This window comes from Vulpes lagopus, chromosome 12, assembly GCF_018345385.1.
Source record: "Vulpes lagopus strain Blue_001 chromosome 12, ASM1834538v1, whole genome shotgun sequence".
NCBI lineage: Eukaryota > Metazoa > Chordata > Mammalia > Carnivora > Canidae > Vulpes > Vulpes lagopus.
Genome location: NC_054835.1, coordinates 39656361 through 39673294, shown reverse-complemented (window position 1 = coordinate 39673294; position 16934 = coordinate 39656361). Strand labels below are relative to the sequence as shown.

Genomic DNA, 16934 nt, shown 5'->3' with positions numbered 1-16934 from the left:
CACTGATGGTTAGAAGCAGGAGCTAAGATGTTATTTTTAAATTGTCAGTAAGTTCTTTTTTTTTTAAGATTTTATTTATTTATTCATGAGAGACAGAGAGAGAGAGAGAGAGAGAGAGAGAGAGAGGCACAGACACAGGCAGAGGGAGAAGCAGGCTCCATGCAGTGAGCCCGACCTGGGACTCCATCCCGGGTCTCCAGGATCACGCCCTGGGCTGAAGGCGGCGCTAAACCGTTAAGCCACCCGGGCTGCCCTGTCAGTAAGTTCTTAAATGTGATTCTAAGGACAGAAACTGGAACTTGCCCAGGGGAAAAATTATTCCATTTTGGGAAGAATTTGGTTGGTTGACTCTTACTTACTGAAGCTAATATAAAATAAGTACCTATCTGCTATCATGGTTTAACATCGAACTTTGGTGAAATAATCCAGACATGGGGCCAATTGCAGGAAGAGGGCCATTCGGCTTATGGCTTCCCATGCAGAGACTCTGGAGGTTAAATTCAAATGCGGTGATGCCTGGTTTCAGAGATCACTTCCAGGATTGAAAGAAGACCGTCTCGCCAGTCAAAACTGTCCCAGCACTGGATCACACAGCCTACAATACACTAAAATAAGTGAGAGTGGGCATTTTTTATAAATCTCGTATTGGTACCAACATAAGGTAAAGTATCATAATACTTTTGTGTTGAAAATGGTAATGTGTAGAAAATAAAAATAAACATTACCATGTTTTTGGCTACCCTATTTTGGATTTTTTTCATCTGTTTAATATATTAGGAGCCTCAAAAAAATATACATGGTCCAAATGCCCCTCAAACTCTAACAGGGCTTGCAAAGGGGTATGTTTACAGCTTCAGGGGGATTCTGTGACCATTGTTTGTAATCTGCCACACTTTATGTATACCCCTTAATCATACATGATTTAATTTTGCCTGTTTTTATAATTCACATCAGTTGAATTGACTTGGCTAAATTATTTTGTGTCATTTCTTTCACTAGACACTTTTTAAAAATTAATCCATGTTAAGAATGTATTTCACCCATTTTAATTTTTTTTAAGATTTTATTTATTTATTTATTTATTTATTTTTTAATTAACTTTTATTGGTGTTTAATTTACCAACATACAGAAAAACACCCAGTGCTCATCCCGTCAAGTGTCCACCTCAGTGCCCATCACCCATTCCCCTCCAACACCCGCCCTCCTCCCCTTCCACCACCCCTAGTTCGTTTCCCCGAGTTAGGAGTCTTTATGTTCTGTCTCCCTTCCTGATATTTCCCAACATTTCTTTTCCCTTCCTTTATATTCCCTTTCACTATTATTCATATTCCCCAAATAGATTTTATTTATTTATTCATGAGAGACACAGAGAGAGAGAGAGAGAGAGAGAGGCAGAGACATAGGCAGAGGGAGAAGCAGGCTTCCCGCAGGGAGTCCGATGCAGGACTCAATCCCAGGGCCCTGGGATCACGATGTGAGCCAAAGGCTCAAAGGTTCAACCCCTGAGCCACCCAGGCGTCCCTACTTCATCCATTTAAAACTGCTGCATCATATACCATGGTGTGAATATCTGTCAACGTATTTATTCCTTCTACTCTTGATTAGCATTGAGGTTGTTTCAAGAGTGTGTGTATGTGTATTAGTATTACGAACAACACTTCTGTGAATATCCTTGTACAACTTTCTCTGGAATATATTCCTAAGAATGGAATTACTGGATGATAGATATGTGCATGCTCCCCGTTTGGATAACAGATCAAACTGTTTTCCAAAGCAATTGTACCAATTTACCAGCCACTACTAGTGTATATGAATTTCCCTCATCCATTTTTTTAAATTTATTCCAATTGACAGGTGTGAAATGGGCCACCCAGCTTTGCTTTCTGGGCATTCATTCATATTTTTGCCCACCTTCTCACTGGGTTTTTTTTTCTCTTTTTTATTTATTTGTAAGTATTCTTTGCATATTCGGGAAACTAATTCCTTATCAGTTACATGCATTATAAGTAACTGCTCACTGTTCGGGGGCTTTCCCTTTATAATTATGAAGTCCTTTATTGAATAAAAATTGTTAAGTTAAATATCATAGTTTGAACTTTTTGCGTCTGTTTAAGAAATATTCCTTTACCCTGGTTCTTGGAGATATTATTCTGCATTTTTATCTAAACAATGTATTGTTTTTATCTAAAAACATCATTATATTATCTAAAAACATTAGACATTATCATTAAAAACATTATATAAAAACATTTTATTTAAACAATGTATTTGTTTTATCTAAAATTGTATTGTTTTTACCTTTTACATTTATATATTTAATAAATCTGGAATTTACTTTTGTATACTAACTATATATTTTGCCTGAATTAAAATTTTCATTTTTTAAATATGGAAATACTTTATTCCTTTCCATCTCATTTCACTTGTAACTATTTCATTAAGTACACCAGTTTTTAAACACAGAGGCCATGATTTTTTTTCTTAACTAACTTGTATGATATCTAGAAGCACAATGCCCACAAACACTCACAGTTCCTATAAGCCATCCTCCTCAACCAATGAGAGCAACATAGTCTGAGATATCTGGGCAAGACAACCCCCATACCCCACCAGATACTACAGATTCTATATGTATCCCATTGGGCCTACAGTACTTTGTCCATGTTGGGGGTGGGTGGGTGGAGTTGAAAATCCTCTGGATACTGTAGTGCTCGTAATAACTCTCCAAATTCCTGGCCATACTTAACCATTAACACCCTCAGCAGAGTCTGTCTCAGAGGTCAAAATGCACTTCCTATCAGCTATAAGGAAGTGGGGATCTAATAAATATTTATTTATAGATGCTGTCATCCAACAGGCTGGAATAGCAGGGGCTCTAAATTCTAAATGACTTGTGTATGAACAAGAGTCAACAGGATCTGTATCTAGCCCTTGGGTATAATTCAAATTAATTGCTATGAAGTACCAGCCTGGTTTCCTCTGGTCACATTACAAGTTATAATAATCTACCAGAGCATAAAACTCAATGCTGTAGAGCAGCTGGGAAATTCTCTGCCCTGACATAAACATGTGGAAGTCTTCACAGTAGAAATTTTTCCAGATTGGATGACTGAACCCCATAATGATAGAATTGTTGAATCACTATGTTGTACACCTGAAACTAACACAACACTGTCTGTTAATTATATTTCAATTAAAAATAGTAGCCCTATTGTATCATATTTTATTTTAAGTTTGAAATCTCAAAAAATCTTCAAATAGTAGCCAAAAATTTCTGGAATAGCTTAGTTATTTTTCCAAAAAGTTAGAAATGATGTTAATAATTTTAATGAGACTTTAACTCTTTCACTTAATTGTAATTGGGTCCAGTCATAAAGAATAATCGTGCTAAAGAAGAAAATAAAAATTATCATGTTTAATAAGTGCACTGATATTCCTAGCTCTTATAAGGCTAACTCTTATTTAGCATTATTTAAATAATGCTTTTACATACCTTGATCATTTGTTAGTGTATTAAACTCTTAGCTGAAACTAACTCACTGCAAAACTTGTGTAATTTAAACAGTACAATTTTCAATGACTTTAATCGAAAGACCCCCCCCTTCTCCATTAAGCAACAACAAAAGACACATTTTGTGAAAACATACATAAAAGAACACAGTTCATGTTTATAAAGGTTCTTCATTGAAGATTTTAGCTATGACAGCTATTTACAAAGTATTTTAAAGCTTTGTAACAAATGGCAAGGTGCTTATTACATGCTCAGTTACTGGTAGTGAACACTCAGTGAGCATTGGCTGATGTGAATGAGTGGATGAAAATGTAAATAAGAGCTATCCACACATGTACGGTAAAAAGCATGAAATAAATTTAACTCTCCCAATTTCTACTTTTATAATGTAACTTAAGCAGAGTCTAACACAAGCTATTATTTTAAAGTATACTGTTTATAAGAGAGAAATTATATAGTCTTACCTTATTTTAGATGTTTGTAAAAAAATATTTTTTAAATAACTAAGAAAACCTCAATCTCAAAAGTAAAAAGCCATTGGTTTTCAGTGGAAGAACAACAGTTTGGGCCACTAAAAAAGTAAATTCCAAATTCCTCAGAAAGAATGTACAAAGATTCTGAATGAATATGTCTTTTTTTTTTTTTTTTAGATTCCTTCTGCTTTGGTTGTTTGCTTGCTTGCTTATTTGCTTTTATCATATATAAACCTCAATTAAAGTACCAGAATGAAAATTAATGAGGTGTTTTCTGTAACTTCTCCAATCCTTTGAAATATTTAACCTGATTAAGGAAACGATTCAAATGTTTCAGTGAATTTTTTGGCCAGGGGATTTGAACAATTTGAGGAAGAACAAATGAATAGATTCCATTTGGCTCAATAATGTTTAGCAGAGCCCCACTGGTGAGACCACACCCAGAGTTTACCATGTGTCTGAATGTCTACACACATGCAGAGGCTTCCAGCCCAACCAGCAGAGGCTGGGTGTAGTCCCAGGGCACTACACACACACCCTGACTATACATAGCTCCCCTAATGCCGTGAGCTTGTGGCCCCATAGGAAAGATCAGGCTTCCATGAAAACTACTGCTAGTGAAATCCATTGGAGATTCTAGCAGGGAGCAGCTGTAGTTTCAGAATGGATGGAGCAAGCAATCTGTCTCACTGTGGGTGCTGAGCTGACCTCATAACAGAGGAGAGAGACTACATGCACCAGGTCAGGTGCACAGCACTATGCTATTTATTCTGTTTTCAGGGAACAAGATCCAAAGCCCATGCAGTGACTGAAAACTTTAAATTAATTATCTAGTCTCTAGAACATTAGAATTGGGGGTAAAACTTCAAAATCACCTAAATTCATTTAATTCACTTCCCCAAACTTCATCTCCAAATGTATAAATGTTTCATTCCTGTTTTAAATACTTGAGGTTTTCTGTTTGTACAAAATATTTTAATCGTTTTATAAAATATAACCTCCAAACAGAGATAAGCTTAAAAACAAAAACCAAAAAAAAGGGATGCCTGGGTGCCTCAGCAGTTGGGTGTCTGCCTTTGGTTCAGGGCGTGATCCTAGTCTGGGGATCGAGTCCCGCATCAGTCTCCCTGCATGGAGCCTGCTTCTCTCTCTGCCTATGTCTCTGCCTCTCTCTGTGTCTCTCATGAATAAATAAAGAAAATCTTTTTTTAAAAAAAAGCATAAAACAGAGATTCTGAAGAGTGGTTATCCATACTTATAAATCATTGTTGTTATGCAAATCAAAACCACGATATCACCTCATTGTGTTACAGTGGTCATCATCAAAAACACAGGAGATAACAAATATTGATGAGGATGTGGAAAAAAGGGAACCCTTGCACACTACTGGTGGGAATGTAAAATGGTGCAGCCACTATGGAAAATAATACGGAGGTTCCTCAAAAATTAAATGTAGAATTACCATATGATCCAGCAAACCCACTTCTAGGTATATATCCAAAGGAGACAAAATCACTATCTCAAAAGTATCTGCACTCCTATGTTCATTGTGGCATTATTCACAACAGCCAAGATATAGAGACAACCTAAGATCCACAAAAGGATGACTGGATAAAATCACACACACACACACACACATTGAAATATTATTCAGTCACAAAAAAGGGGGGAACCCTGCCATTTGCAACAACATAGATAGATCCGGGGGCATTAGGCTATGTGAAATAAGCCAGACAGAGAAAGACAAATACAGCATGGTATCATTGACGTGTGGAATCTAAAGGAAAGAAAAAAAGTCAGACTCGTGGAAACAGTGGTTGCCAGGACCTGGGGGGGTGTGGAGGATAGAGAAAATAGGGAGAGGTAAAAGGATAAAAACTTTCATCTTTAATATGAATAAGGTCTGAGGATCTAATGTAAAATGTATCTAGAGTTGATAAGGCTGTACTTAGGAATTTACTAAAAGAATAGAACTTAAATGTTCTCCCCAAAAAGAAAAAGACAAATTTTAAAAGATTCTAAAACATTGTTCTTGATCACCAGTGTAACTTACTATTATGTACCCACATCTGTCTTTTTAGGTACCTAAATTATTCACAGTGTTTGCAAATATTCTTCTTGTGTATATTAGGATGAAAAAAAATCTGTCAAGGCAGGTGCAAAGGCTAAAAGAATACATCTTCCGTTTCCTTTTGTTGCCTCTGTTTAAAAAAAAAGGAATCGCCCCTGAGAAAAGCCTCTAAGAAATGCCTCTAGTGATAATTTCTGGAATGAAACTAAACAGATCGCTGTACAAAGGGGAAAAAGAAAAAAAACAAAGCAAGGCGCGGTGGACAGTGGTGTCAATCCTAAAGCGAGATGTCAGCAGAAGAGGTCAGCAGAGGAGGCGTTTCTTTCCTACAAACTCTATAAAAGGTCAGCTCATCCACCACTGAGACACAGACTCTGCTCCAGCCATCCAGAAGCTACAGGTGCTTCCTCCTAGAATCCCCAATGGAATCCAGTCGCAGAAACTTCCACAGAGGCTTGAGTTCCTCCCCACAGAGCTCTGCACTCAGCATGAGTGGCTCCATGTATAGGAAGGAGGACATGCAGTACTTTGGGGCTGCACCCAGCGTCTATGGGGGAGCTGGAGGTCAGGGCATCCGCATCTCAACCTCCAGGCATATGAGGGGCTATGGGGGTGATCACACCAAAGGAAACCTGTTTGTTGGTAATGAGAAGACAACCATGCAGAACCTAAATGACCGCCTAGCAAGCTACCTAGCAAAAGTGCAGTCCCTGGAAAAGTCCAACTCCAAGCTTGAATCGCTGATCAAGGAGTGGTATCAAACAAACACGCCCAGCGCCAAGGACTACAGTGCATATTACAAACAAATGGAAGAGCTGCAAAATCAGGTAAGGGATGACGCCTGTGTTTTCTACTCCACCTTTGAGCTGCAGGATATATATACCAAAAGGGCATATATGTTAGGTGGGTCCAAATGGATGTTATAAAGCAATTAGGCTGAAATGCTATATCTAAAAAAACGGTGCATTCTATCATCTACTTTTAGTGCTGGGGTAGCTGACTACATAATTGGATGACTGTACATATTTTTTTTCACTTTTTAAAATCTAATTACATAAATATATGAAAATAAAATCCATATTTTTGTCAGTTTACCAGGACAAGTCTAAGTGAATAGTAAACTTTTTTTCTGAAAAGAGCTGAAATTTCAATGATGATAAATCTGTTTTTTCACCCAATTCCCATTAACTTTTGAATTCCCAGTCAACTTAGAGATAATTCTTCCTTTAATTTATGTAAATGCTATAATATAAGTATTATGATACTGTATCATAAATTTGAATGACAAAGTGATTCAGGATGGAAATAAGGGGAAGGAATATAGCAGTCAGATTTTTTTTTTTTTTAAGATTCTTTTATTGGATGCCTGGGTGGCTCAGCGGTTGAGCATTTACCTTTGGTTCAGGGTGTGATCCCGGGTCTGGGGATCGAGTCCCTCATTGGGCTTCCTTGCATGGAGCCTGCTTCTCCCTCTGCCTATATCTCTGCCTCTCTCTCTCTCTCTCTCTCTCTCTCTCTGTCTCCCATGAATAAATAAATAAAATATCTTTTAAAAAGATGTATTTATTTGAGAGAGACAGAGCAGGGGGAGGGGGAGAGGGAAAAGAGAATCTCAAGCAGACTCTCTGCTGAGCACAGAGCCCTATGTGGGGCTCAATCCCAGGACCCTGAGATCATGACCTGAGTAGAAATCAAGAGTCAGCCACTTGACTGAGCCACCCAAGCAACTCAACGACGTCTAGATTTTTAAATGTCCTGCTTAATGATCTCATCATCATCATCATCACAAGTTCAGAAATCACTTCTATAGGAACAAAATGTTCTATTGCCCCCAATTCAAATTTGTTGCAATACCACAACCTACTCTCACAAAAGGTGGAGCTCTGTTTTATCAATTGTGTGCAGTAAAGGACATGGACTTTGCTCCTAATTGAAGAGTTCAGATATGACAGGAGCACTTGCTTTGCTTTCAAATTCTTATCTAACCAAAGGGGAAAAATCCCATTCATTTTCATTTCTATTTTAACATTCATATTCCTTTAAAGCAAAGGCCACCTCCTAACCAGGAAGTCTCTTTTTCTTGTGTTGTATTAGACATCAGTGAAATTTAAACCAGATTCCACCCTAAGTTACTCTGGGGGTTTCAGGAACTACGGGGAGGTGAGGCAGAGGTGTCTAAATTATCTTTCTGCCAACAGGTCTTTCTTCTCAGGCTCCCACTAAAAATGGTCAAAATTAGCAAACCATTCTCCCCTACCTGTCTCATGATTCATGTTTCTGAATCTACTTTGGATCATCCCAAACACATAGACACAGTCATCTGTTCCATTTGGGGGGGGGGGGGCAGACTCAGTATAGGAAGGAAGGCAGCTCACTCCAGGACTAGATCTGTTGAAAGAGACATGTCACTGGGGCACCGGTTTAGAGCCGCCTTCAGCCCAGGGCGGGATCCTGGAGACCCAGGATGGTGTCCTATGTCAGGCTCCCTGCATGGAGCCTGCTTCTCCCTCTGCCTGTGTCTCTGCCTCTCTCTCTCTCTCTCTCTCTCTCTCTCTCTCTCTCTCTGTCTCTCATGAATAAATAAATAAAATCTTTAAAAAAGACATGTCACTATAACATCTTTTATAAGCAGAAGAGATCCTTATGTATCATAGAGAATTCACCCATTAGGTGAATTCCCCCTTTTTTTTAAATCGAGGGCTTACCCATCCTGACAGTTCCAGTGCCTAGCACAACTCTCACATAACAGGTGTCCATTCATTTAGCCAATATTTAGTACACACTAGCTGCTGGGTACCATGCTGGGCATTGAGGAATATGATGGTGAACATACGTGATTTAGGGGGAAACAGGCAGAGACAAAAGCAACATTTATCCCACACAGAGGGATAAATGCTAGCAAGGAGGGCTGGGTAGGGCAGTGAGAACATAGGCAGTTCATCCAGTTCTGCCTTGAGGAAATCACCGAGGCTTCCTTTAAGCAATGATGTCTAAGATGAGACGTGGAAAAGAAGTAGTTCACCAAATGAGGAGGGGTAACAAGAATATTCTAAGCAGGAACAACATCAAATGGCAGGCATTCAGTAAGGTTTGATGGCTCAAGTAGAAAGAAATTTTCCTTTGTAAAACCATAATAAAGCTCACCAAATACTAGGGACAAGAGCTATGTTTTATGACTCAATTATGTTAAATGCCCATTTATCATTATTCTTTCTATTTTCATGTGGAAATTCTTTTTTTATATATAAATTTATTTTTTACTGGTGTTCAATTTGCCAGCATCATCTTTGATAGAATAGTGACTGTATCTGAGGATACACTCAATCATTTTAAACTCCTGTCCAATTGAAAATGTCTTTCTTTCTATTTTCCAGATTAAAAAGGCACAACTGGAAAATGCTCGTTGTGTCCTGCAGATTGATAATGCCAAACTGGCTGCTGAGGACTTCAGGCTGAGGTAGGACTCCGTGGTAAAACTTCCTGAAAAGGGATTTCTTTTAGTTCTTCTTGATGACACTCAGCTTTCCACGTTCTTGTGGAGCTATTCCTTAAGTACTTCCAGAAGTAGAAGTAGAATCTATCTAATCTGGCCCAGCACTCAAGGCTACACTTTCCTCTCCCACAGTCCTAAGATCTGGTCACCCAGGGTGTAACTGGGTATAACTAATACTGTTTTCACTGGTTAGCTCCGGTTACTAGAACATTCTTTTCTGGGAACCTCGCATCTACCTTTTCACCCATTGAAACTAATTCTGCCATTTAGAGTAATACCAAAGCAATTTACAACTCTCCTTCTGCAGTGCTGTCCTTCTGTTATCTAAAGCGAGCCATGTGTCTATGTTTAGTGATTCTCTAAATGAGTCATCCATGCTCTTTCTAGTGCTTGCAAATGTATGACCCAAATTCCAGGGGTGACCTTTGATGCATCTAAGTTTGCTAGTGTTTTATAATAGGGTCTGATTAACCAAAGAACTAGGACTATGATTAAACCAACTCAGATTGTGTTAAATCTCTTATAGCCATATCACACTACATGTAATCACAGCTGTTGCTCATAAATAGCACCTACTCTAGGGCTTTCTCATCCTGAATACGTACACTGCATTGGTACTGAAAGTTCTTTGTGGTTTAGAAGGGTAGCACTTGAATGCTACAAGAGATCAGACAAAAGGAAATGGGAAAGCAGATCTGAAGATTAAAGCAGTAAATATTCATTAATTCCAATTTTACTAAGTCAGCACCTGAATATCCCATTGTGTTATCATTTTGTAAAGTTTTGCTAGTTTAATAAAATTGAGAGTATATAAGATTGTAAGGGAGAATCCTGAATTCTTTAAGACAATTCCCTTTGGATACATCTGCTTACAAAGTAATAAAAATAAACTGATCAAGTGTATTCATTAAATAAATCTAACCATTTAATATCAATACTGAGAATCTTTTGCTGACACATTAATTAAAATATTTTTATTTCTTTTAAAGTATATTCTAGAATTTTAAAACTTTTAGGAGTTATTTCAGATTGTTTTTTTACCAATCACTCCAAATTACAAAGATTACATTATGGAGCAAATTATCTGATTCCTGGGTTCTCATGAACATTTTTGGAATGTATAAAGAGGGACACAATGTATTGAAATTAATCCTCATATGCTACATAAAAATGTCTCATTATATTAAGACTATCTCTTCTATTATGGCTTCAGAAGGACTCCATTATCTCTGCATACCAATTAATTCACAGGTATGAGACTGAAAGGGGGATCCGCCTAACAGTGGAGAGTGATCTCCAAGGCCTGAATAAGGTCTTGGATGATCTAGCCCTAACTAGAAAAGACCTGGAGATTCAAGTTAAAGAACTGAGTAAAGACCTGGATATCCTCAAAAAAGAACATCAAGAGGTGAGGAAATATGCAGAAGTGGTGCTGGGAATGACAGAATGTCTCTAATAATGATAATAAGGGGAGGGAAAGGATGGTAAAAAAAAAAAAAAAAGACAATAATAATGATGTGAATGGTCAGGGTTCAATGACAGAGAAGTACCTGGACTGGAATAAACCCCACCTAAGTTATTGTCTTTCTTTTTTATTCCTCCCCTATGAAAGAAGCCATAAGAGTTATTATTATGTCTTTTCTGCTCAGCCTCAAGTGAGAACGTGCTGTAGACTGTAATCAGGATTTTCACTCTTGTAGGAAGTGGACAGCCTACACAGACACCTGGGCAATACTGTCAGTGTAGAATTGGATGCTGCTCCAGCCCTGAACCTTGGTGCCACCATGAATGAAATGAGGCAGAAGTATGAAGTAATTGCCCAAGAGAACCTTCAGAAGGCCAAAGAACAGTTTGAGAAACAGGTAATAGCATAACTCAGAGGGTAAGCCAATGTGTAGAAGTTGTCCTTCCTTTAAAAAAAGATAACTCTTTTTCTTTCCTTTCTCTCTCTCCTTACTCATTTTTTTTTTTGAACTTTAGACTGAATCTCTGCAGCAAGAAGTCATAGGGAGCAATGAAGAGTTAAAAGAAGCTGAGTTTCAAGTAAAGGAGCTGAGACGCACCTACCAGAACCTGGAGATAGAACTGCAGTCCCTCCTCAGTCTGGTAAAGCACATTTAATTTCCCACTCTGAATGCAGTGTGTGTTTACTAAGTGCCTGTGTGAGGAACTCTAGAGATGCAGAAACCTCTAGGAAATAACATCTCATCTCTGCAGAGCTGGCAGGGAAAGAGGCCAAACCACTGATTATAATTAAAACACAGAAAGAAATCCAGGACAAGAGTAATGCACTGCAAGGATGCACAGGAACAAGTAGATCTAGAAGACTTCACATAGAAAGTGGCATTTCAACTAGACCGGAAAACTTGAGATAAATTTGTAGTTGTAGAATAGAGGTAAAGACATTCCAGGCTAAGCAAATCAGTCAGCTCCTGATAAAATTATGCTTGTTAACAACCCCCAAATCACAGTGGCTTATAACAACACTACATCCATCATGGGTTGGCTGCAGTTCCGCTCCGTGACATTTCCACTCCAGGGGTAAGGCTAAGGGAGGAGACCCTAGCCAAGGCATGCCAGTGTTGCAGCAGAAAGAAAAGAGTAGTGGCCAGACCATGTGTCAGTTCCTAAAGCTCCTCCTCCACAGAGGCATTTGTCAGTTTCACCAACATTTCCTTAGCCAAAGAAAGTCACATGATCATCCACGGAAACCTACTCCTCCACTTAGGAGGGTCACCACAAATCAGGAGGAGAGGAGGCAAATATTAAGAACAATAATACAATATACCACAGTAAGAGACCAGTGAGTGTGGAGCTAAAAACAAACAAAAGACCCCTAGTGGTCCTAGCAGCTGGCTGAGGTTGCCTTAGATGGAAACAGTGGGAGACAAAGCTAGAAATATGAATAATGCCCACAGTGACTAGCTGTCAAAATTCTCAAAAGAAATTAAAATTGAACCACCTCTTAAGTCTTCAACTAACAAAAACATCAGATAAAGGACTAGTATCCAAGATCTATAAAGAACTTATTAAACTCAACAGCAAAGAAATAATCCAATCATGAAATGGGCAAAAGACATGAACAGAAATTTCACCAAAGACGACATACACATGGCCAACAAGTGATTGCTCTGCATCACTTGCTATTAGGGAAATATAAATCAAAACCACAATGAGATACCACCTCACACCAGTGAGAATGGGAAAAATTAACAGGGCAGGAAATAACAAATGTTGGAGAGGATATGGAGAAAAGGGAACCCTCTTGCACTGTTGGTGGGAATGTGAACTGGTGCAGCCACTCTGGAAAACTGTGTGGAGGTTCCTCAAAGAGTTAAAAATAGGTCTGCCTTACGACCTAGCAATTGCACTGCTGGGGATTTACCCCAAAGATACAGATGCAGTGAAACGCCGGGACACCTGCACCCTGATGTTTCTAGCAGCAATGTCCACTATAGCCAAACTGTGGAAGGAGCCTCAGTGTCCATCAAAAGATGAATGGATAAAGAAGATGTGGTTATGTATACAATAGAATATTACTCAGCCATTAGAAATGACAAATACCCACCATTTGCTTCGACGTGGGTGGAACTGGAGGGTATTATACCGAGTGAAATAAGTCAATCGGAGAAGGACAAACATTATATGGTCTCGTTCATTTGGGGAATATAAAAAATAGTGGAAGGGAATAAAGGGGAAAGGAGAAAAAAATGAGTGGGAAATATCAGAAAGGGAGAAAGAACATGAGAGACTCCTAACTCTGGGAAACGAACAAGGGGTGGTGGAAAGGGAGGTGGACGGGGTGTGGGGGTGACTGGGTGATGGGCACTGAGGGGGGCACCTGATGGGATGAGCACTGGGTGTTATGCTATATGTTGGCAAATTGAACTCCAAAAAAAAAAAAGAAAGAAAGAAAGAAAGAAACATCCACTTTTTCTTATGCTTATAGAAAGAAACCTTGGAGCATACACTAGACGACACCAAAGATCGTTACAGTCACAAACTGGCCACCATCCAGACAGTACTAGACAACCTAGAAGTCCAACTGACACAGATACGGGCCGAGACAGAATACCAGAGCAACGAATACAATATCCTCTTTGACATAAAGACCCGACTTGAGCAGGAAATTGCTACTTACCGCCGCCTTCTGGAAGGGGAAGATGATGCCAGGTGAGCCACCCAGGTGTGCTGAAAGTACAATAGCTTTGAAAAATTCTCCTTGAGAGGTCATGAAATGAACAACAGGCTGCAGAGGTCTGTGGGACCAGTTTGAGAATCATCAGTGTTGCCATGGCAACTGTCTTCTACTACCAAACTCAAGAAACTCAATAATATAAGATTTAAACTTCCACTGTTACAAAAGCTTCTAATATGGCATAAGCAGGTCAGTTTTGAAGTCGTGTGTGTGTGTGTGTGTGTGTGTGTGTGTGTGTGTGTGTATCAAGTTGAAAAGTAAGAAACTCAAGTTCAAAGTAATAAGCATGGTCAAAGGAGAAAAAATACAGACATAGCATTAAAACACACACCAAAACAACAACAACAACAACAATAGCACACACACACACACACCATGCAGACTTTATTTTGAAACAAAAAAAAGCAGAACAGGCCTTCATTTTCAAAATGGCAATAACATCTTTTCATGTTTCTTTTTCTTTTCTTTAAAAGATACAAAATCGCAATTCCAGATGATCAGATACACACTGAAGAGGAGAAAGGTAAGTGTTCTAATTTCACACGTTTCCTGGGAGACTGAATCCTCACTGAGTAGCTTACTACTCATTAAATGCCACTGGTGAAAAGTAAAAAGAGATCAATTCTCAAGAGAGCAGATATTGCCCTAGGGATTCTGAAAATCAGGCATATAACATAAAGAAACCGCCAAAACGGGAAGTTTGTCACACTCCCCCAACCTGGTGATTTTCTTGGCCCAAGATATTGCTGTCCTGAGACATCCTGGGATCCTAAAAAGAAAAAAAAAAAAAAAAAAGATGAAAAAGTGCATTTGGCTTAATTCAATATTGTATATTTCTCTTTGGGAGGAAAGTAGAAAATTTGTGAATTTGGGGACAGTGGCACATTTTCTACACTTATTTATAAATTGGACAAGATTAAGAAAAAGGATGGGTTGGGTTTCTTTTCTTTTAGGAAAAAAATATATATATAAGATAATAATGATTTAGAGTTGAATATTATACACCAGCAGAGTCATTCTCCTGAGTTAACATTTTATACTTAAATTTAACTCAGATATAAAGAGAACAAGGAAGATAAAGACAGTCGTGGAAGAAGTGGTGAATGGCATGGTTGTGTCAAGTGAAACCAGAGAGGTGGAAGAAAATATGTAAACTGCTACCTGGAGATGCTGCTGAGGGTTTGAAAGAAATGTAGTTATAATTTTTGCTCCCTGTAAGAAAGTGGCCATCAGAAGGCACCATTAGTGCTTTGTGGTAATCCGAGGGGGACAAAAGCCCATTTATCAGTCTCCATAATTTAATATAAGTTGTTTTACTCAGAGGAGCTGCAAATCACCTACAAAAATGAAATCCAATGGGCACTAGGATATTTAAAACATCACTACCACCATCTTTACTATAAAACACATTAATTATAAGCTAGAGACCACCTACTATCAACTCGTTAATGTTCCTGAAAAATTATAGCACATTTGAATTACTCTAAACCTTATAGAGCAGTCGAGTACCTGAAAATCACAAATGAACTGCTCTAACTTTTCCTGTTTCTAAATTGCAAAATCTCCTTTCAGGGGCCTTTAGATTCTTAAATGAGCCTATTTCTTGGTTGATTTCATTAGATTTGTAATATTGGTACCATCCTGCTAGCTTGGAGTTACATTTGCATTTTTTTCATGGTCTCCACTGCCTTTTAAAACTCAACTCAGGGGATGCCGGGGTGGGTCAGTGGTTGAGCATCTGCCTTTGGCTCAGGTCGTGATCCTGGCTCCAGGATTGAGTCCCGCATCAGGCTCCCTGCAGGGAGCCTGCTTCTCCCTCTGCCTATGTCTCTACCTCTCTCTGTGTGTCTCTCATGAATAAATAAATAAATCTTAAAAAAATAAATAAAATAAAACTCAACTCAGTTCTTCAAGTAATTTGAGTCAGACTCTAATCACAAATGCTGAGCAGAATTTGAATGAAGCACATTATGCTTGTAATGGGAGTAGATTAAACACAAAATTAGTAAAACTCTTCTTAATGCAGAATGCTTCTCCTTATGATAATAACTGCATAAAGCATCAGGTGTTCTCTCTCTTTATGGAGTGAATGTGTGTTATGAAATGTTTCTCACTGTTTTTTTTTTAAATAGCTTTAATGAAATATAATTCACACACCATAAAATCCACCCTTGTAAAGTACAAAATTCAGTGGTCTTCAATATGTTCACAGGATTGTGCAACTATTGCCACTGTCCAGTTTTAGGACATTTCACCACTGAGAAAAGAAACCCCAATAGGAGTCACCCCCCCAACCTACCTTCCCCCCAGCCCTGGCAACCACTAATTGACTTCCTCTCTATGAATTTGCCTACTCCAGACATTTCCAACAAATGGAATCATACAGTGTTTTCTTTTGTACAGAAATGTTCATAGCAGCATTATTCATAATAGACCCAAAGTGGAAACAACTCAAATGTCCATCAATTGATCAAAGAATAAAGTAGGGTATGTCCTTACAAAACAATATTCTCTAGCAAGAGAAATAACAAAATACTGATACATAATGCAACAGGGATGAACCTTGAAAACGCTATGCTTACTGAAGGAAGTCAGACACAAAAAAGACTATTCTCTCCCATTTTGCATTTCTGTGAGCAGTAACTGCCTTGCAAATATTTACAGGAAAAATCATTTTGCCCTCTCTCCTTGTATTTTAGTAAATTAATAGCTTGGATTTAAATTTTGATATATAAGTTTATAAGTCAATGGATTTTGAGTGTGATTATATTGAAAATAATAACGTGATTCACTTAAGGATAATAATATCTACCATTTATTGAGCACTTTGAACTAAACAGTATGCTAGGCATTTTATAGGCACTTCTCATTTAATTTTCACAATAATCCCATGAAATGGAAGCTATTAGGTTGAATCGTAGGAATTTGTCAATATGTAAAAATAAAATAAAAAATAAATTTAAAAAATGAACTTGTCAATATGTAATCATTTTTTTACCTTTAAAAAAATAGCAGTTTCACATGGTTTGACTTTATTCTATTATCCTCAATTTTCAAATGAGGATTATATATGAAGACATGAAATAGATACTCTCCCAAAGCCACAGTTATCAAGTAATGGAGCAAGACTGAACCTTCTAAAGTCATGACACCCTTTTAGGCAACTAATTACATGACAATTACAGAG

At 38.1% G+C, this 16934-nt stretch overlaps 1 protein-coding gene across 1 annotated transcript; it reads left to right on the top strand.

The window, feature by feature from the left end:
- The first annotated feature begins 6426 nt into the window (after positions 1 to 6426).
- KRT20 (keratin 20) lies at positions 6427 to 16697 on the top strand. The gene is made up of 8 exons (XM_041725104.1): positions 6427 to 6883; positions 9431 to 9513; positions 10801 to 10957; positions 11250 to 11411; positions 11530 to 11655; positions 13499 to 13722; positions 14221 to 14270; positions 14803 to 16697. The coding sequence occupies exons 1-8, from the start codon at positions 6479 to 6481 to the stop codon at positions 14898 to 14900; spliced, it is 1305 nt and encodes a 434-aa protein (XP_041581038.1). The 5' UTR covers positions 6427 to 6478; the 3' UTR covers positions 14901 to 16697.
- Positions 16698 to 16934: the final 237 nt, after the last annotated feature.